Genomic DNA, 22,999 nt, shown 5'->3' on the forward strand with positions numbered 1-22,999 from the left:
TAAATAAGGCATGCTTTTGTTTACATCTTTACAGTGGTGCACTTATTAGAAATCTTTCCTGGCAAGCGCAATATAATAGTTTTCTTCCCAAGAATCTTCAATCTGTATGGGGAACAACCAGCTGGTGAGATAGCTGGGAATGAAAATACCTAGCTCAGGAAGTTTTTGTTGTAGTCACTTGGTTAAGAGCAGGAGTTCTGGAGTCAGGGTGGCCCGCTTGATACCAAGTCAGACAGATATGTCACCTTAGCCCCACTATACCCATTTGGAAACTAAGGCTCAAGATGCTTGTATGGTTTATACATGGTACATGGTACACAGTACAGTAAATCAGAACAGGTAAAAATCTAAAGACAAATAGGCAAAGCAAATTGAAAAAGCCAAACTGTAAGCTCTATTAAAGAAATATCTAATGTATATAGCTCCAGACACTGTTCTGCTTCTTCACAGTTGTCCCTTTCCTAAAACACAAGTTCCTATCTAAGCCCCAGATATGTCTGCCTCTTATAATATAGACAAAGAAAAGCTATTTTAATGAAGTGGCTTCTACAACAGCACCTGTACCTTGAACATCTTTGGAAAAGTTCTCAGATCACTGACTTTCATAGAGTTTTTAAAATATAATGTTATTTCCATTTGCTCATTTGATAGGATGATAAACATTTCCTATGAACTGTTATTAGGTTCATTAATATTGGTTTTTATTGGTCTTAAAGTTGGTCTTAAAGTTGGTCTTTATTAGAAGTGGACAAGAGATAACAGGAAGGAATGGAGGATGAGAGCTGTGTGGGCACACAACAGATGCAGTTACCTGGGGCAGTCAAGAGTCACAGTAAGAACAAGCTTTCAAAAGTTCAAGTTTTTGAACTGATGAGGTTCCTTGATGAAAGAGAGAGAATTATAAATAGAACATTTCTACTCTGCAATAGCCTGTGCATAGGGTAGGTAGTTATTTGGATATCTCAAAAGCAAGTTTAATGTATTCACCTAAAGCACATCAAAGCTTACAATAGATGAAAATACAAATCTAAAGAAATAAAACCAAAAAATAACATAAAAGCAAGGACAGGCCTTCAAAACCTAGTGGTAATTGAGATCCAAGTTACAAAAACGGAAAACAAATGGGAGCGAAATAGTTTAGCTAATCCACAAAATTGCACAATAGAATTCCTATGTATTTGCACGATAGAATTCCAGGTTGTCTCTCAGCTTGCTAGTATCCATTGTGAAGTATAAAAGTTGATTACCAGTACAAATTAGAGTATCCATAAGATAAACCAATTCACCTCAAGAAATTTGGTCACTGGCTTGGTGTTGGGAATACTTATTTATCCTTCACCATTTTCCCCCGAAGGACACTAGGCAATGGAATGAGCAAAATCCCCAATGTGAGCTGTGTAATATCACAGTGAGGTATTTCATAAGGCTTTTAATTTCTAACATTCCTTAATGTAGGTCACAGAAGTGCAACTATTGCATGTAAAGTACAATTCATTGGAACTAACTTTACTAACCTACTGAAGGGAAGGACTGGTCATTATGATGATACTGCCCTTGGAACTCTCAGGTGTTCCTATATAGTTGAATCATACGATTAGAGTATTCAGAGCAATGGTTTCAAATATAGTAAAATCTTGGTTTGCAAGCATAATTCATTCTGGAAACATGCTTGTAAATCAAAGCACTTGTGTATCAAAATGAACTTCCCTGACTTAGTTGGGATCATGTGACATTTGGCATCATGTACTGCTTGTATCACAACACATCGCTCATTGATCAAGTTAAAATTTATTAGAAATGTTTGCTTGTCTTGTGGAACACACACAGAACAAGTTACTCTCAATCCAAGGTTTTACTAGGTATTTTTTTTAAATTGCCTCACCTTCTTGTCAACCAATGTCTTATATAAAAGCAACAAAAGCAAACAAACAAAAAAAAAAACCCAAACATTTAAAGTTGATTAAATATAAGGCTTCATCATTATGCTTCGCGCCAGGTAGGTCCACACAGCTCCTCATGCTCCATTTTCTGAAGCATCTCCTGAGGTATCACCATAGACCCTGCCCTGGGCACAGAGTTGTGTCATGTATTTACTTGTATATAATGTCTATGATTTAGCATTGCTGTGTGTGTGTGTGTGTGTGTGTGTGTGTGTGTGTGTGTGTGAACGCACATGTGTGTGTGTGTGTGTTTAATGAAATATATGTACAAGTAGAAATAAAAGAATGTTTGGTGAATCCAGACACCCACCTGTTCTGTACCTTACACACATAATATTGTCAGTTAACAGATATACTTCATTTTAATATAAATGTCACATTGACTCTGTAAGACGTTCCTGTTCGTACTGTGATGTAGAAATTGAAGGTAAGTAAAATGGTTTGTTGAAAGTCACGTGATGTTTGAATCACAAAGCCACTGTTGGGATTCAGGATTGAGTGACTCCAAAATCCATCTTCTTTCTGCTCTACCAGGTTGTTGAATTACATGGCAAGGCTAAATGGTGAGGCACTCAGACCACAGGTGATATAGCTCATGCAATGCCTTCTAATGCATCTCTTGTTTTTTTTTTTTTTTGCTCTTTATCCTTGAAATTGTCATAAAAGGTATTAATGGCGGAGTTCAATGGCAGTGATTAGCCACTTGAAATAAAAAGTGTATAACAAATGAGACCTTGTGTAGCCATTTTCCTCTCCAGTCTCACCATTAACTCAACACAGCCTGGATGCCAATTTTCAGTATGTGTCTATGTATAGTTGCTATTACTATTAATGAGACTTATGTGAGCTCACAAAAGAAATAGTGGAATCTATTAAATCAAAAGTATGACTCCTTTACCAGTTCTTCGTTGTGAGTGAGTACAACACATCCTGATGATTCCTATTGCTTAGCCAACAATTGTTTAAATGCTGGGTCATTTGTGGGCATATGCTCCATCTGTCAGGTGTCACAGAAACCTAAGGACATAAAAAGTCCTTCTACCACCTAATGGTTTTCATCTGTTTGGTGAATTCAATAGTTGACCCTTTAGAAGAAATAGCTAACAAGGACACAGATCAGGGTGTTAATTTGGAAGGTGTTACAGAGACAGGAAGCAACACTGTCTATAAATAAGTATAGACTTTGGAAAGTGATGTGAAGCACTGAAAATTAATGGGCTGCTGTCAGGCATACTTGGGTTCAAATAGCTGTTTTCCTGTTTGTTGTCTTCTGACTTAAGTAATCTACTAAATGATCAATTTTCAATAAGTGTTCAATCTATTCCCCTCTCATATTTAGGGAATAGATTATTTTTCTATTTCCAAAGAAGTATCAACAGAATCCTGGAGAAAACGAATAGAATATTTATTTCAAATGGAGAAAAAAAAAATGGTTGTAAAGACGTGTACACCCACACACCAGCACATGTAGCTTTGTAATTCGAGAACAAAACTCCATGATTCTTCTTTATTAACTTTGTCTTGGAGTCAGTGATTTAACTACTCTGTGTTTCAGATTTCTCATCTGTAAAATGTAAATAATAAAAACTACCATGGATAGTAAGGCTGAAACACACACACATTAATCAATTAGAATGGTACATGGTAGGTTCTATGTACTCAACTTATCCTGTCATGACCTGACCTGATCTTGGTAACAGTTATCTTTGAAATAATAATGGTAGAGAGTTTGTGTTGCTTTGCGACAGCACACATCCCCCCACCCCATTAAGAATTAACTTCAGAAACCAAGTCGTTTAGCGGGTAAACAGTTATTTACTGCGAGTCTTAATTTTCATTTCATGACATACATTTACACTAAGGAACTGTATATTGTACTTTTGTAGAAGAAAGCCCTTCTAAAATTTATGTTTCTTGATGCTTTGAAGTATATGTGGGATAATTCCTCTATAATTAGGCAAGATGCATTAATTATTTCCTAATGAGGCCAAATCGAAAAATAAAATAAAAATGAAACAAAGGTAATGTACTATCACTGTTTTATTTCTCTAAAATCATCAAAAGCTTATGTCTGACAAGTAGAAATAATTATTCATTCTCCAGATGGTGGCTTGGATTGGTGAAAGGGGAGCCTTTTGATTTGGGGATATTCAGTATTATCTCTACTAATCATTTTTCCATTGAGATTTAGTTTTTACTGGGATAAGAAAAAACTGTGAGTCTCCCGACTTTGGTTAGCTTCCTGAGGTTCTATTAAAACAACAGGAACAACAAAAACTTCTTTGCTTTTTTTATTGTGTTTTGTCTTGTTATTTAATCAGGCTGGCCATGTCTGATAGGCATTTGCACTGTTGCTACCCCATGGTCTCACCTGCGTTAATTGGACAGTGGCAGTTTTCAATTAGTGTAAGCTCAGCTTCTTGGACTGCCTTTGCGATTTCTCTCACACATACATTGTAACTATGTGTGTACCTCAATGTGTGAGACTATAAACATATGCTATATATTTGAATAAGAGTGCTGTCAACACTTTATTTTCAAAGTATATTAATTATGACTGAATAATAATGTGGATGCTAAGGCAGTGAGAGAAGTATCCTTTGCCTGGTTGATATTTACATTACCAAATGCATCTCATTCTCAGAAGAGTGAATTTTAAAGTAAGGAACAATTAGCAACTCTATGGAAATTGTATATTAAGGGTATCTTACAAACAGTCCTCCTCAAGACAGCTAACCACTCTTTATTTTAAATTGTTTCTTTGCCACAACAGACAGAGATGTTAAAAATAGAAGGGTTGAATTGTATTTAGAGTTTCAACAACTAAAGAAGACTGCATGTCTAGATAAGATTTTTAAGTGTTTATGGCTTCTTTTTTTTTTAATAGAAACTAATATCCATTTATCTTGATTATATCGCTCTATCAATCACCAAGATCCTGTATATTTATGAGTGCAGTTTTTGAGTATGATACTCTTTGACCTTCACATGAGTACACACTGATGATGCCTGGGAAGGTGAATATTTTCAGCAACTTTCAGTAGTTAGGGTAGATGTTAGGAGTGTGAAAAGGATTCTACTATTAAACATCCAAGGTACTTGTGGATTTGGTTAAGCAGGTAAATTTGACCTGATATTTAACTCTTATAGAACAGTATGAATCTGCTATGTGCCATATCAAGAGGATGGGGTGAGAATCTGTTTTCTGAGCACATAGTAGAAACAGTATTAATATTTGTTGACTATATTTTACAATAGACTACAGGGACAGATATGAATCTCTATTACTATATAAATTAAGAGTTTTGGTATTCAGGACATGAATGTCAGAATCTTTGTAAAAAATGTTTTGGAACCTAACATTGACTATTTCTGGCAGAAACAACTGGAACCATTTATTAAAATTAGCATTTGTTACCAGATAAAATAATTTCACTTACAATTTTTCAAGATTAAAAAAAAATCACAGAAGTAAATTCCTTTTTGATTTCTTAGCCAGTGGTTTTCAAAGGTTTCCTGGACCAATAATATAGTATCACTTAGAAGCTTTTTAGAAATGCAATTGTTTGGGTGCCCAACCCCAAATTTCTACATAGGGTCCAGAAGTCTGTGTTTTTATTTAGGATTCTGATACTTATTAATGTTTACACTGCTCCAGTATATAGATGAAAATGTGTTTGTACTTTTTCCTTCTAGCCATCTGGATGGTGTACCAGGGCTTTGGAATAACCTGAGATAATATTCACCTGAGATTTCAGATGAGTGCCCAGTGTCTAAGAAGAATTGCTTTAATGTGCAAATTAGTGTTAAGTTAGCTTCAAAGAAGGAGGGAACTTGGGCGGGAACTTGATTTATAGTATGTCATTTAACATTTAACATTAACAAAGTTTCAAAGTGCTAATTTTCCCATTTGTAAAACTTGCCTCAGATTGAAACAAGATAAGTTCAACTTTCTTGTGGTCATATTGAAACTTCCAAACCTAGGTTTGGAATAACCCTACAATTTTTCTTTTCTTTTTTTTTTTTTTTTAAATTTCAGCAACCTTTGTTTACATTACATTTAGCCTATGTTTAATGAAAATTTAAATTATATTAGTTTTTTTAAAAATAAACTTTATTAAGGTATAATTGTTATAAATTTGAATAAGTGGTTCTCAAATTTCTTTTGATCACAGGACATCTTTATAACTTAAAAAAAACTTATTAAGGACTCCATAAAGCCTTGATTTATGTGAACTGTTATTATACTTACATGTTTTCCATTTTAGAAATTCACACTGAGAAAGTTTAAAGATTTAAGTCATTTAAAGTTAAAAATTATAAACTTATGACATAAATCATTTATAAATGATAAACTCATAAAAGTTGAATGAAAACTACTTTCCAAAGCAAAAAATGAGAAGAATGTTATTGTTTTCCATTAAAAAAAAAAACTCTTTAATTTCTGAGTTAATAAGAAGATGGCTGGATTCTTCTATCTACTTCTGCATCCAGTCTGTCATAGTATGTTGTTTTCATTAAAATATAAGAAGAAAATCCAGCCTCAAATCTGTAGTTGGGAAGGCATGGATATTTTTATAATCTTTCCAGATAATTGTGGATATTTTTCTTTGGTATGACACCCAAATCTCCACAAGTGGAAGTGCCTGAAAAGCTAGTTTCAATGTGAATCGGAAACCATGTCAATAAGTTTTTGTATTCTTCTACATTAAGTCTGTTGGTTTCCCTTTTGTTTGGAATAGATCTTTGCCATTTTATAGTTTTTTTAGCATCACTCATTTGGAAAACACTGTTTCACTGAGTTATATAGATCTTTAAAATTTTATTATAATAAAAATTCATGTTTAGTAGTGTCATCAGATTAATCTCACACAAAAAAATTAAGTATTTTGAAGTTCAATCTCACATAGGTGGATGCATGTTTTCTTAAATTTTAAGATTTGCTTTGAAGCTCAAATTCTTTCATGGGCAACAAATACTGTTATCTTTGAAGCAAGAAGCTAATTTTATTTGCAAATTAAAAAAATATATTTTACAAATTGTAAATTTTTGATAAAATATATGGTAAATACTCAAGTCAGAATAGTTTGTCTATCATTTGTTCACATAAAAAATGTGCCTTGTTCAGCTTGCAGCTGAAACAACGATATGTGACATTCCTTGAGTCAATAATCATACCTCACTATGGAGCAGAGATACCTTATGGGCATTGTCCATTCCATTATACAGAATACTAAAAATGTGTACTCAGAGCTGAGATTTAATGAAATTAATATTTTGTATTGTCTCATAAAAGACATTCTTGTTTTAAGTTTATTTATTTTGAGGTGGGCGGGGGTGGGGGGTGGCGGAGACAATGGAAGAGAGAGAATCCCAAGTGGGCCCCATGCTATCAGCCCAGAGCGTGATGCAGGGCCTGATCCCACTAACTGGGAGATCATGACCTGAGCTGAAATCAAGAGTCTGTTGCTCACCCGATTGAGCCACCCAGATGCCCCTCATCAAAAACATTCTCAAGTGAAACCGACTTTTTAAAAATTATTTATTTACTTATTTACTTACTTACTGAAAGTATGTGGTAGTGAAGAGTTACCCTGATTCTTAGTATAGTTTGGTGCCACTGCCTTGATTGGTGCTAACATGGCAGCAGTTTTGTCTTATACTCACACTGTAAATACAAATGTCAATATGGTGAAAAAAGAAAATAACTTTGACCACCTGGAAGGTGCTCAGAAATCCCCAGAGATCTGTGGACCCATACTTTGGGACTTCTGATGTAGCCCTTCCTGTTTTTTCCAGTGCTCAGGTAAGAAGTCCTGACAGAAGTGTTTCCTATAGAGATAGGAGAGATCTCCTTACCAACCTTACAGGTTTACTTCTTCCCAGAATATGTCTGGTACCCTGATGACAAACACTTGTAAATGTAACTATAGATAAGTAAGCATACCCACCAGGACTACACCATTCAATCCAATCTACCCAATCCTCCATTGTTGCTTCTGAATTGCCAAGTTGTAAACATACACATACATACGTAAAATTTGTGCAGTGCTGACCTATATTAAGCCTTTATCTCAGTACATAGTCACTTTCAAAGAACCCTCAGTCTTATATCCAAAGGTAGTTGAAAAGCAACGTACTTCTTTATTTTTTTAAATTTTTTTAATGTTTATTTTTGAGATGGAGACACAGAATGTGAGCGGGGGAGGGTTAGAGGGAGAGGGAGACAGAGAGTCCAAAGCGGGCTCCAGGGTCTGAGCTGTCAGCACAGAGGCTGATGCAGGGCCTGAGTTCACAAACTGCGAGATCTTGACCTGAGCCAAAGTCAGCTGTCTAACCAACTGAGCTAGCCAGGTGCCCCAGCAATCTACTTCTTTAATAGAATCACTCCATAATATGCCAATGTGAAACCTACATTTTATTGTTAAATGAAACATCTTAGAAATTTGGTTCCCTTCTTGCATCTCTGAAAATCTTTCACACAAATCTCTTCTCTCTGCTCAAATACACCAAAATTGAAAGTAAATATATAATACACAAAAAAGCTTATCTTCTCTTCTAACCACCACCCCATGCAAACTCTTTGTCACTCTTCTTTCCTCTCCTGTCCACATATATTACATCTGTATTAGTAGCTTTTGAACTTGTCATTGCAAATAAACTAGTACACCTGATTAATAGGAAGAAGGTGAAGGGGACCGTTTGATCAATTTTGAATGGCCTAAGAGTCCACTAAGGCAGACTCACCTGTTCTCATGATCAAAGGGGGTGAAGAAGGTATGAATGCATATACCCAGTATAGTTTCTTATAAATATATAGAAATACTAGCAAGAAGAAATTAAGTAGATTAGAGCTTTTTCCTATATTCAAAATTCCATATTGAGCATCCATATGCACCTAATGATTGCTGTCATGCTATTAGGGTTGTTGAGTGTTACAAAGGAAAGTTCTTTTAGTTTATTTTTTTAGGGCAAGTGGGAATACATGGTCATTTGAGTAGTTTTTCCCTATTAGTAGATTCAAATTTGAAAAGTGTATCTAATAATTCTCTAGCTTGATATTGTTTTCTGCAAATCCCACATCTCACCTCCCTACTTCTACCTCCTAAGCTTGCTAGATCTCCCAAGAGCTAGGATAAGTTCTCTCCTTTACTCCACCTGGGAAGGTTTCTAACATTAGTCTCCTCCCCACAGGCAAGTTTGGGGACCTAGGGCTCTGAGGTGTTAATTAGGTGTCACAGGTTTCCAGAGGTCATTTGATCTAGGATTCTGTTTCCTGCTCTGTGCCTCAGAACCGATTACCCCTACCTTGGCTGTAATTCTTACAAGACTCTTATTAAGCAAACAGGCAGTATGTGAAATGCATGTTTTAAAATAATCACTAAACAGGTTTTTATTTTGTGAAGTCTTTGGTTTCAGGTACTTTTATTTTTCTTCCTCCATGTTTGGTTCTGGCACACAACTGTAAAACAATAAAATGAACATGAGCTTCAGAAGCAGATGAACTTGGATTCGAACCCTTTCGAGATAAGGGAAGGGGAAATTTTCTGCCAAATAAGTATACAATGTGGTAATATACGATACAAGCAAGGTGAAGAAGACTAAAAAGCAAATGCACAAACAAAAACAGGATCATTGGCCATACACAAAAGAAGTGGGTTTTAAACAGATGTTTAAAACATCCAGGATATTTTCAAAAGGTCAATTTATACTGGAACATTCAGTCAAACTGTGGAAAAAGGAAAAAATTTTAAGAGAATGTTTTGTCAGTGTTCTTTATGTTTCAAAAGAATTTGATTAACCAGAGAACTAAGAGGAGTTGAAAATATGAGTTAGATTTCTGATGTGCTAATCACAATTACTTGCTAAACAGGATGTATCTTGTTATCCAAATAACTGACAAGAACACAGTGGGAAAGAACACAGTGGATAACCAAATGACAGTCATCTCCTCTCTGAAATTCTGTATTTAAAAAGAGACTGGGATAATCAAAATGCCGTGACCTTGAAAGAACATTGCAACTGAAGTTTAAAAAGAGCTACATAAACCTAGATTGTAGTCTGGGTCATCAAATGAGGTGTGATATTAGTAAATCATTTTTTTTCTATGATCAAGATGCCTAATAATAACTTAGCTGTGTTACCTCATACTCCCTCTTGGGCTCTGCAAACCATCTCATTCAAAGTCTTGTAAAAAGCAGACGGTCACAGCCAAAGCTCAGATTTAACAGAAGAAATCACAATTTCAAGTTTCATCCACCACTACTCAATGGGTGGATGGATGGGTTGATGGGTGGATGAGTGAATGGACAAATGTGTGGATAAGAGAATTAAGGGGAGAAAGGTAGGTAGATAAATGGTTTTATTCAACAGCATATGGGTGCATGAAAGAGTGGGTGAGAAGAGTGGTGACTGAATAGATTCACAAATATCCTTCCTTTTAGACAGATGAGAATCAAAAACCCTAGTTTGGAGTACAAATACAGTAATTTCCCATTATCCCAGTTGCCCTTTCCATGGTCTGTTACCCTTAGTCAACTGCAATCCTGAAGCAGAAGATCCTCGTTCTAATCTATTATCAGTCAATAGTAGCTTAACACATGACGTCACAGTGCCTACACATCATTCATTTCACTTCATGTAGGCATTTTATCATTGTGCATCATCACAAGAAAAAGGGTGAGCACAATACAAGAAGATATTTTAAGACAGACCACATTCACAGAACTTGTATTATGGTATATTGTTATAATTGCTCCATTTTATTATTAGTTACTATTGTTAATAGGGTGGCTAATTTATTTTTATTTTCACTTTTTTTATTTGAGATAGCACGCACACAAGCAGGGGATGGGCAGAGAGGAGAGACAGAATCCCAAGCAGACTCTGCACCGTTAGCACAAAAGTCCAGGGAGGGGCTCAGACTCATGGGTCTGACACATCATGTTTCCAAATCTGTAAAGCCACAGTCCAGACTGAAGGTGATAAATTTGCCCAGGTCATGAATGTTGGCTTGGGTAGTCTCTTGGCAAACAGTATGCTGGCCTCCTGTTAATATTTTCCTTTCGCATTCCTATTAGTTGAGCATTCTTCCTATGTCTGTGTCTATTCCATTTCAAACTTTTATAGGATAAATTAGTTCACAAAATACGCCTGTTCTCTATGGTTTTATGCTCATGGCTTGTAAACGTGTCTATTAAATATTGTCATTCAGGAACAAACTGGAGAAGCTTTTATATCCTGTCTCCTCATCTAGGGAAGTGAGAGATCCCTAGACTAACTACTTAGGTACTCCTGAGGGTCTCTCTAGAATTATGCTAAAATGTATATGCTCTGGAATCCAATTTACTGGGTTTATATCTGGTTCTGTCATTGTTAATTGTATGTGTCAAAAAGTCATTATATTTGCTGAACCTGATTCCTTCATCCATGTAAAATCATTGACAAGGTACGGGACATTAAAATAGGTCCTGTGCAGATGAAAAAATAAATAGACTTTAATGAGTGTTGACTATATGCCAAGTATGATGTTTGTTGCTGGGTATAATGGTTAATATTGTACATAGAGGTCCTTCCCTTGTGGAACCTTCTTTCCTTCCTTCCTTCCTTCCTTCCTTCCTTCCTTCCTTCCTTCCTTCCTTCCTTCCTTCCTTCCTTCCTTCCTATCTTTATATCTGTCTATCATCTATCTATCCATCCATCCACCATCCACCATCCATCCATCTATCTTTAAAAGAGTAGTGAAGACAATGTATTTTTTTTCTGACTATATTTTCAGGTCCCTGCAGCCAAAACCAGCAGTTCACTTGGGCTTGTTTCTAACTTTCTATTTCTCTGGACACCAGTTCCCATGGTCAGGTCAAGCTGTTCAATGTTCACACCAGTAATTGACAGAGAATGCAAAGAACAGGTCTGAGATATCAAGATGCTGTCCCTTTGCCAGTGGTGATGCTTTAGGAAAACTATATTTTTGTGAAGCAGGAATCATTTTCAGTATGGGATGCTGTGTTCTGTTATTTTAACCAGGGAGTGTTTCTTCTTTAGCCTTTTTACCTCTTAAGACAAACTGAAGGGTAACTCGGTTTATAGGAGAGTTAATTTGAGAACTGTTATTTCACTGAATTATTTTTTTCCTTAGAGTGTGTGATCACAAGAGTAATTGCATATTCCAAGCTTTGTCTTACAAAATGTTGGGGTGATGCTATGCCTATTACATGGCTTTAATCCCCGCTCCTTATTGGTAGAGAGCAGTTTAGAAACATGAAAAGAATCTTTATGCCCTTGTGCTCTTTTTCTTCACCTGCCCTTTCAATCTCCTAGCAGCCTATAATTTTTTTTAATGTTTATTTATTTTTGAGAGAGAGAGAGAGAGAGAGAGAGCGAACATGAGTGGGAGAGGGGCAGAGAGAAAGGGAGACACAGAATCCGAAGCAGGCTCCAGGCTTTGAGCTGTCAGCTCAGAGCCTGACATGGGGCTCGAACTCATGGACCGCGAGATCATGACCTGAGCCAAAGTCAGACGCTCAACCACCTGAGCCACCTAGGTGCCCCAATATGTTTTTGATTAGATTGAAGTGCCGCATTCTTGAGATTTAGACCAAAATTGTACATTGTGTCAAAGTCCCTAGTGCCATCTTTGGTAGTAAATGGTTGTAAGGATGAGATTATTAGTCTACTCACTGATAGTTTCACAGACCATGGTATTGTTTCTCCCTGACAGGCACAGTAGTAGATACTGAGAATAAGGTGCTAGGATACAATTTGATTCAAGAGTGCTAAGCTTGCTGTCTTCTCCAAAGGGGAGCAGATTCTTGAAAAACGGATCAATAAGTGACAGTTTTATGCCACAATGATCTCTGTTAATTTCTCTGGGTCCCAAAAGATGATTCTTTCCTAGCAACTTGGATACTTTTCTAGAGCAGGATAGGGAATGAGACATTCTTTGGTGATGTCTTTGCAGATAGAGTGGAACTTCCAAATAAGTTCTGATGCCAGAGCTATCCAGTTGTCAGTTGATAAGGAAGTGATGAGGAAGTAATTTCCCCTGTCGGTCACTGGATGTCATCCCTCAAAAGTCACTCCAGAGGGAAAGGTGGCAGAGTGGTAATTAAATCATTCTTTGGCATTAAAATAGCCATTAAGGGAGGAATTCGTCCTCTCAGACTCTGTTGTCCTAGGAGTACTTTAGTGTCCTCAGAGATCCTGTGTGAGAAGGTTGAAAAGTAGTCTGAACTTGTTTTTGACATTCACAAAGAGATGTGGGTGACATTGGAGACCGGGGTGGGGTGGGGGCTCTTGTTCCGAGAGCAGTGATTTCTAATTATCACATAATTGTTATTTTCCGTCTATTACCCTTCCACTAGCCATCCATTTATCCATCCATCTACTCATCCTTCCATCTACATTCCCATGTCTCCCATGTCTCCATTCTTACATTGGGTGTTAAAGTTGAATACACAGTTGGGGGACTTCCAGGGCTTTGGATTTACAGTCGATTAGACTTTAGATCACTGTGCCTAATTATTCTAAATTCCTTTCTCTCCTCTTTAAATCATTGTTTTGAAAATGGAATGGGAAGATCTTACTTCCCTCCTTTCCTTCACATTCACTTTATTCCATGAAAACATTTAGAGCTTCCAACACCGTGACAGACACCTTACTATGCAGTGGGAATACAAGGGGAAATGTAAATGCAGATCCTTCTTCCCATGACTTTTGTAGTCTAAACTCATTTTAATTGGGGGGTAGTATGCAAATAGATGGAAGTTGGCGAGGGTGCATTTGTACTGATACTCACATTTCAGCTCAGATATGTAGCAGTCCTGTTAGGATCCCTGAAATTGAAGACTTGATCTAAGAAACTGGGTTCACCCTTTGCACACCTGACACTCTGCTTCTCCAGCCAGGCTGCACTGAGTGACCAGAGGGACTGAAGATTCGTTTGGTGGTAGATGTGACAGATCATGGGTGTCAAGCTGAACTTGAGCGCCAAAATTGAGGCAGCTTTGCGAATTGGTGTCTGTTTTCTCTCTGACCTCCTGTCCCTCTTTTGCCCACAAGACCTTTCTTGTAGGCACACACCAACCTCTGTGATGCTATGAAAACAAAATTATGATAATGTCAGGCTCCTTACTGAAACCTTGTGTATATGGACTCTTGTTACTTTTATAGTCAAATCTAAATTCCACTTCTTGTTTTCCAAACTCTTCATAATCTGACCCCTGGCTGGCTGGCTGGCTGGCTGGCTGGCTTGCTTGCTTTCTTTCTTTCTTTCTTTCTTTCTGCTACGTTTTCTCTCCTTGACTCAGTGCTCTAGCCATATTAAATCATCTTTACTTCCTCTAACACAGCATGCTCTGTTTTTTTTCTCTGGATCATTATCTGTACTATTACCTATGGCTGGCATGTGCTTCCTCCTTTCTTCGAGATCTGAGGTTTTAATCATCGCTTCTTTGGAGAGGCCATTTCTGTCCTTCCACACTTCACGTTCTGACTTAAGTAAAATTTCTGTATGCTCCCGTACCCCTCCATATCATAGCCTGTAGAGCATGCATTTGAATCCAGCAAATTGACTCTAAAGCTTACACTCTGAAGATTGCCACTTGCTGATAGTGCATTCTGTGGAAGAGTTCCCGAAAACTCTCTGAATTGCATTAGTTGCATTGGTGAAGTGGAGAAATATTATCTAGTTTGCTGTGGGAATAACATTGCATTTATACATGTAAAAATGTGTACCAGATGATAAGTAGCCAACACATGTAATAATAATTAATAATAATAATAATAATAATAACAACAGGTCTACTTACCCTGAGTTTTCTGTGTATTTATCTCTCACTAGCCTTTGGGTCTTGGAGAGCAGCAACCATGTGTATGTTGTTTGTAAACATTCTCTGTTCATATTTAATAAATGAATGGGTGTACTGTACTTTACTGTAGCCAGGCCTTGAGAGTTGTACCTCTCAAGGAGAATTTGCAGGTGTCCCTTACCCAGCCTGCTTCGTGTCACAGAAGCAGCCCTCGGGAGAGGTGGTCTTCACCCTTGCACGTGATGCATGGTGTGTGAAAATTCAGTGTCTTGGGGACATCTTTTGCACCATAATCTCACAGAGAGGGTCTTGGTGACAGGATCAGTGAAGTTGTATTGAAGTGAGCAGGTGCTGGCTGACTTGTGTGATGCACAACAAAGAGAACAGCTTGTCTTTCTGCACCCCACGTCCTTTTGAAGTCCACACCTGGAGCCTTACAGCGTTTGTTGCCTGTAAATTGCTATTCTTACATATCCACAGATCTTTTGTTTGTAATGCCAAGTGGGTTACTTGAATAACCATGTGAGTGTGTGTTTGTATGTGTGACACAGACAGTAGGATGAGCCAAATATATATAGAAACACAGTTCTCTGTGTTTCAAGAGTACCGTTAGCCAGGTGATCTGGATTTTACTGAGATTCGCTAAAAATGAATTTCTGGAAGAAAGACGGAGCATACAATGTTTACTTAGGGTTTTTGTTTGGTGTTTTGTTTTGTTGTGGGTTTTTTTTCCCATTTTTTCCAGGATCTAGTTTTGGGAAGTTGCTTTCACTTATGTTGCAGTGTTTCAGATAGTTGCAAGTGGTTGAGTATGATACTGATATAAAAACAGTTTTAGTTACTGTATCCTTACTATGTCCACTCCCCTTTTCCTCTATTTCTCAGATGATCTCAGATTCCAAAATCACATCTGCAGAGTAGATGGTTTATCCCTGTGTTCTAGGCAAGGTATCTGAAGCTCAAATAAATGCGTTCACCTCTCCAGTTCATATGGTTAGAGACCTAAATATTAGCTTTGTGTTTTATGACTTCAAAAACCTATGCTTTCCCCTTCTGCTTCTGTTACTTTTAACAGAAGGGGCCATCAAAACCCAAGTTAGGATTATAATGCAATTTACTTATCAGAGGCTATGGGTAAATGTAAAGAAAAGTATGGCAGAAATAATTTCCAGCATAAATGAGGATAACACCATTTGGATGGCTTGAGTTTTTTTAGCAAAAATGCTGTGTCCAAGAGTGACGCATACCAATACCTCTGTCTCAGGAATGCCTTGTATGTGGATGGAAACCTCCGAGAAGGATATATTATTCAAATTTTCTTTTTTTAATAAAAATGCTAATGAAATGTTAAAATGCACATAAATTAAAATGATCGTAAATTAGGATTAATATCACATTAATGAATTATAATCCCATACTCATTAAGATAAAGTGGCATTTCAATATTTGCTCTTGTTAATAAATTTAATACAATAAATGAAAGGGATACATTTTGAGATTCAATAAATATTTGATGTAATCTTATGCTTTAACTTTTTAAAATATGCAAAAGTAAAGTAGGAGATCTAGATGCATTTGGATTCTTTGTTGCTATTTTATGTCTTTTTTTTTTATATTCTTTTCTTTTCATTTATTGAAGCGCTAAATACAATTTAAATTGGCAAAGAAAGCGATAGAGCCTGTTCTGAATAAAAGTGATCCCAAGAGAACACAGTATCTTTGAGTCTAGGAGTTTCTTTCCATGCAGCAGCAATTTTTTTTAAGGAACAAGTATTTTAAATTTGAAATCTTACAGTGAAATACCTGGAAAATAGATAGATAGATAGATACACGCACAGACACACACACACACACACACACACACACACACACACACATACATACATACTGAAGATATGTACATTTAAGCACTATTTTCAGCCATAATTCAGTGAATTTTCCTTTAAAAATGCAAACTAAAATATATACAGTTTTGTTTTTAGTTTTTTAACAGGAGTCAACGTAGTATGAAGAAGATGTACCATGTGTCAGAACACTCCTGTCTCACTCTTGAGAGTAAGCTGAAAATTTTAAAAGAGGGGTTCTGTTTTCCCTAGTACTTACCAGAATGCTTCAGGTAGGGTAGGTATTCAGTAAATTTTTGCCCTTGTAACCAAACTAACATGAGTTCAGTCCTTGGTGAGTCACAGATAGAAACTATACCAGGTGGTGTTGTCACACAAAGTAAACTTTTTTGCGACAAATAAGGAGACCATGGGGAGTAATTTCAAAAGCTGTGACTTTTGAGCAAGGGTAACTTTGTTTTCTTTTCTTTTTTTTTAGGATTAGGATGAATATTCAGAAAGGGGAGCCTTGTCATTGGATGTAGAGGTGGCATTAAGGTCCCACATGTACCTTAAGGAAACATGCATATTCATATTATATTTGTATGTTATGTAAATGAGGCTTGTGCTCTTCCCAGGGTGGAGATTTTAGTATTGTAATAAGGTAAAGGTAACTGTCAGTCACTCTGTGGTCCATCTGCGCAGGTGTGAGTCAGAAGTTTAGTTCAAACTGGTCTGGGTGGTCTGGGTCCATGGAACTCTTCCTCTAAGCAGTTCGTTATTGCTTGAAGGATAATTTTGGTTTCCGTCATGGGATATTGTACCTATAGGGTCTTTTGCTTGAATAAAGAGATAAGCTGGAAAGAAGAGCTTACAGGAAGGTGTGGAACAAAGGTCAGTGGGTACAAGCAGGTAAAAGTAGTAATGGTTAGGCCTTGGGGGTCTAGCTAGTGATGACACCCTGACCTGAGATGAATTTGTATTTCTCCTGCAAAGTTCTGATTTTGCAAAGGGGACCCTTTTCTGGCCCCGCTGTTCTTTATAAAATGGGAATAATTTTCCAGGACCAGAAAAATTGTACAAATCAAAGAAGAGAAGGTCATAGAAACTATAAGATCTTGCTATACTTCAGGTTGGATTGTTTTTGTTTTTCTAACAGGTAGACCTGAGTTGAATTATGGGTCTACTGCACTTGATCCCATCAAATAGAAACATTGGAGAGGTTATGATGGGCCTTGTCACACCTCACTTTTCTCATGTTTCATGTGAAATAGTCTAACTTATCGACTTCTGGAAAAGTTAAGAGAATTATCATATAAGCAAATCCCATAGTTGTTGACACTATGATCCATTAAATGATCCATTAAAGGTAGCTAAGAACAACTTTAAATAAATGTATTAATAAATGGAAAAGAATACATGATTTTTGTGTTTTCCTCTTGATATTTTTATCATTCTAAATGTATGGTTGAGTGTCTGACTTTGGCTAAGGTCATGATCTCGCCATTACTGAGTTCTGGCCCCACGTGGGGCTCTGTGCTGACAGCTCAGAGCCTGGAGTCTATTTCAGGTTCTGTGTCTTCCTCTCTCTGTACCTTATCCACTCATGCTCTGTCTCTCTTTCTCTCAAAAATAAATAAACATTAAAAAAAACTGAACTGATTTGTATACATTTTATTGTATTTCATTTTGTTTTATAATATTTTTTTAATTTTGTGTTTAATGTTTTATTTATTTTTGAGAGAGAGAGATAGAACACAAGTGGGGAAAGGGCAGAGAGAGGGGACACAAAATCTGAAATAGTCTCCAGGGTCCAAGCTGTCAGCACAGAGCCCGATGTGCGGCTCAAACTCACAAGCTGTGAGATCGTGTCCTGGGCCGAAGTCAGACGCTTAACCAACGGAGCCACCCAGGTGCCCCTATATTTCATTTTGATTGATATGCATACAGTGCCTAAACTCTTTGTACAACTACTGTTAGAATAAATTGATGATGTTAGAATGAATGTAGAAAGAACCAACTTGATACTCAAACAGAAGATGGTTAAAAAATAACTTTGCAAATTGCCTCATTGCTAACCAATGTCACTTTGCATTTTAGCTACACACAGACCTGGATCCTGGAAGTAAAAAAATCAAGTATATCCTGTCAGGTGATGGAGCTGGGACAATATTTCAAATAAATGATATAACAGGAGATATCCATGCTATAAAAAGACTTGACCGTGAGGAAAAGGCTGAATATACTCTAACAGCTCAGGCAGTGGACTGGGAGACAAACAAGCCTCTGGAACCTCCTTCTGAATTTATTATTAAAGTTCAAGACATCAACGACAATGCGCCAGAGTTTCTTAATGGACCCTATCATGCTACAGTGCCAGAGATGTCCATTTTGGGTAAGTATGCTTCCAATTTCACAGAAATATTAAGAGTCCTCTTTAAAATAGCTCCTGGCATCTGGCTGGTGTGTTGCTGAATGAAAGACATTTATTACCGTCTTATCTCTGATTTGCATTTCCAAATCCCCTTTTTTGGCCTAAGTTCCACAGCTCAATAGCTTTAGTCCCTTAGTAATAGGAACTGACGAAGCAGTTTTATTAAAATATCTCTCCTTACAACGATAGTACTTCAATAGGCTGAATTTGTATTCCTCTCACAAACTTGTAGTTTGAGTATTGTTACTGAGATGGATTTATCAAGATTTGTTCCAACATGCCAGACTAATCCTATTGATATTTGCTTGATGTTTAATTATTTGTTTGTGTATATTCACATGCAGATGCCACGCATAGAGAAAGAGAAAACAGTCTAAATCTGTAGTCAGCCAGATATTGGATTGAGCTGGTGGGTCAAGTCAAGAGTGAATTAGGAAATCACAGTTGCCAGAGACTTCTTTGTAACTGAGCTTTCTGTAGGAGCACTGCTTTCACCAGTGTCCTGCTCATACTTTTTGCAGGCATTCAAGTATCCGTTATATTTTATTGAGCAGTATATATTTCAAAACATGATTTTCTCCCTTTTCTTTTACTGTTTTTGGATATCCTTATCTATCCTCCACCCCTGGCCTTGGTCTAGGAAACACCTGTTTCTAGACTTTATACTATTAGAGGAAAGCTGTTAGACCTCTTCCGTACCTGACAAGATAAGGCGGGATCCAAAATTCAGAGTCTGAGATTACAAAAGTCATTCTTATGTATGTAGTAAGTACCCCAGCTTATTTCAAATTGCATTTAAGACAACCTACAAGGATATGTGCAGTGCAGCAAAGTCACGTAAATTAAAGCAGGTGAAATGATGAGACAACTAGAAAGCACAAGTAAACATATAAATTGAAGGCCACAATTAGGTAAATAGCTTGGCTTCATTTGATTTCTTTGCTCTTAACCTACATTATAACTTTGGTAAATAGACCCACTGCAACAGTGTATGAGCATTTTAGGTCTTCCTATCTTACCCATGTTATCTCTTGCCAGTACTCCACTTTACCCATCTCTTGTACAAGGAATTCTACTTTCTTCTTGTTCTTGTTCTTGTTCTTGTTCTTGTTCTTCTCCTTCTCCTTCTCCTCCTTCTCCTCCTTCTCCTCCTTCTCCTCCTCCTCCTCCTCCTCCTCCTCCTCCTCCTCCTCCTCCTTCATCATCATCATCGTCATCATCATCATCATCATCAAAATCCAGTTGCTCTTCTACACCTGGTTGAAATGACCTGTTTTCTAGGGAAACTTCTATGGCTTTCTAGCAAGCAATTAGCTTTCTACCATCACCACAAGAAGACACCCACAAATGAGCAAAAGCATCTCCATATTTATACTTCTTTAAGAATCTGACATGCAGGGGCAGCTGGGTGGCTCAGTTGGTTAAGCTTCTGACTTTGGCTCAGGTCATGATCTCACACTTCTTGAGTTTGAGCCCCCCATTGGGCTCTGTGCTGACAGTTCAAACTCTGAAGCCTACTTCAGATTCTGTGTCTTCCTTTCTCTGCCTCTCTCCTGTTTGCACACGCTCTCTTTCTCTCTCTCTCTCTCTCAAAAATAAACATTAAAAGAATTAAAAATCTGACATGCAAACAGCAACTCAGAAACTATTTTTTTCTTTTTTTCCCCTCCTCTTTTTCTTTGATCAACTCATTTAGAGCAAAGAATTTCTCTAATTTGTCTTTTTATTTTTTATCTAAATTATAGTAAGACGGTTTTAAAGGACTCCTGATACCTACAATACATACAGAACACTTTGTCTTAATTGCTAATAAGTGATGAACTGTTGATTGCAATTCATGATTATGATTCCTGCATCATAATGACCAAATCTATATCTATTTATTGTAAATATGTCAGAGGCTTTCTTTACTGTGTATATGAGTCATGTACTTGATAAATACGTTGGGAAAGAAAACCCCTAAAACTTCTGAAGACTTCAAGATCATTCAGCTAAGAAAAGCATGTTAAACATAATATTAGCTACATAATACAGTGTATAAATGTATACTTATGTATGCATTTTTTCCTCTGTTTAAAAGATTTTTCTTGATAAGTAAGTAGAGACTAAAGGAAATAACATAATATTAGCTACATAATAGTGTATAAATATACACCTATGTATTCATTTTCTTGATAATTAAGTAGAGACTAAAGGAAATCATCTATAGTAACATATACACAGTTATTTTTTAAAAGATGTATAGCCTTTGACATCTCTTCCAAAAACCTGTGGTTTTTGCTGCGATTGAAAGTGTGGTTTTTGCAGTTAGATGGAGTTTTGAATCCTAGTTCCATCCCTTATTATCTGGTTGACTTTGAAGTTCAGGGAGGTTAAATTATTGCTTATTTTCCCAAGCTATAATGCAAAGATAATAATTTCCATCTTGCTTTCATTGTGTGAGAATCGCATGAGGAAACACAAGGTAAAGGTATGCTGTAAAGTAAGTAATTCTGCAGAATTGGCTGTTGCAGTTTTTAAAATCATTTTTATTAATCTGTTTCCCACGTTACCTTTGGACCTTTGCTCAAGTATTGATTTTACGCATTGGGTGTCTGGTTTCTGTTTGACTCCAGCCTCTGTGGTTAAAGGAAGCAGAGGCAGCTGCACTATTTTATTGTCAACTGTGAATTATTCCCTTCATTTCTCATGAAGGTGAATATCAGGATGAAGGTCAGCTACTATCTCCTTTCTCTCCCCATTACCACTGTTCTCTCTCAGCCTGGCTCTTCCCTCCCCTCCTTAGCTCTTTCATTTTTCTTCCTTTGCTACTGCAGAAATGCCAGCACTTGCACCTGCACACCCTGAGGAATGCCAGCAAGGACTGGGGGTTTCATTGTGCAGAAAGTGAAAAATAAAATTCTAATTGAGAAATTTACCAATATTAAATTGAAATGAATGTGATGTTCAAGAACTGTCTTCCAGCTGACAGGCTGTCAAGACAAAACACACATATATATTTGCCCAAATGGCAGCCAAATTATTTTAGAAATATCTTACTTGGAAGCTAGAGACACAGCTCTTTTATATTCTGTGAATTTCAGAACTTGATGAGAATTCTCTTTTATAGCAATACCACATAAAGAGTGGCATGTGAGCTTGTCTGATTTTAACTGTGAATCCCAAACTAGCATTGTTGAGGTGGGTTTTTCAATGCAGATTTGCCTATACCTATTGAGTTTCAGACAACATAGATATTTTGAATGCTGTGGTACATTGGGGTGAAGGGTGTTTAACCCTGACCATATGCCTAAACCTGTGTTCAGATAAAATAAACTTTTTATTTGAGTTGAAAATAGAATCTCAGATTAGTGGCCTGCAAATCTGCCTTCTATTTGTGTGACAAAATCTGTAGAAGCCTTACTTTATAGTGTGCACAGTGATCTCTACCTAAATAAATATGTTGGGAAGAATTTAGTGATTATATGTAAAGTACTTGGCAGAGCAAAGAGTTAGTGACTGGGTTGTATGAGTTTCTTTACAACCATCCATTCGTGAGTTACTTCTACTAGTAAGATTCAGTACTTGGCAGAGCAAAGAGTTAGTGACCGGGTTGTATGAGTTTCTTTACAACCATCCATTCGTGAGTTACTTCTACTAGTAAGATTCAGTAACCTATATGAATGCCTTGGTCAATGAAAAACTTCTCAGCAAGCCTTACCTTTTTATTTCAAAAAAATACATATGTTGGAATGAACCCTGTTTCATTCAAAAGGCCACATTACTGAAAGTAGTGGTGAAGGAATGAGAAGTCAAATAGTGCTTAAGCTGCTAGATGTTACTGCATTGTAGAGTACACAATTATATGATATATAACACTAGAGGTTTTCTTAGTTTTCTTTGTGATTCCGGGCTTCTCTAAGGATGATCAACGTGTATTGAAAAGTTGCTATATGCCAGAAGCTGTGTTAAATGCTTTTAATATCTGCGACAGCCCTCCACCACCAGTACTGA

The 22,999-nt window shown here is 36.9% G+C and overlaps 1 protein-coding gene across 4 annotated transcripts in view; it reads left to right on the forward strand.

Moving 5' to 3' along the window:
* Positions 1-22,999, forward strand: part of CDH8 (cadherin 8) — a 363,670-nt gene that overhangs the window by 96,111 nt on the left and 244,560 nt on the right. For all 4 annotated transcript variants that reach the window (XM_053211373.1, XM_053211374.1, XM_053211375.1 and 1 more), the window contains one exon: positions 18,673-18,967. In XM_053211373.1, the coding sequence (XP_053067348.1) occupies positions 18,673-18,967 (295 nt within the window). The remainder of the gene's footprint in view (positions 1-18,672; positions 18,968-22,999) is intronic.

The sequence above is a fragment of the Acinonyx jubatus genome, chromosome E2, assembly GCF_027475565.1.
Source record: "Acinonyx jubatus isolate Ajub_Pintada_27869175 chromosome E2, VMU_Ajub_asm_v1.0, whole genome shotgun sequence".
In the NCBI taxonomy this organism is placed as follows: Eukaryota; Metazoa; Chordata; class Mammalia; order Carnivora; family Felidae; genus Acinonyx; species Acinonyx jubatus.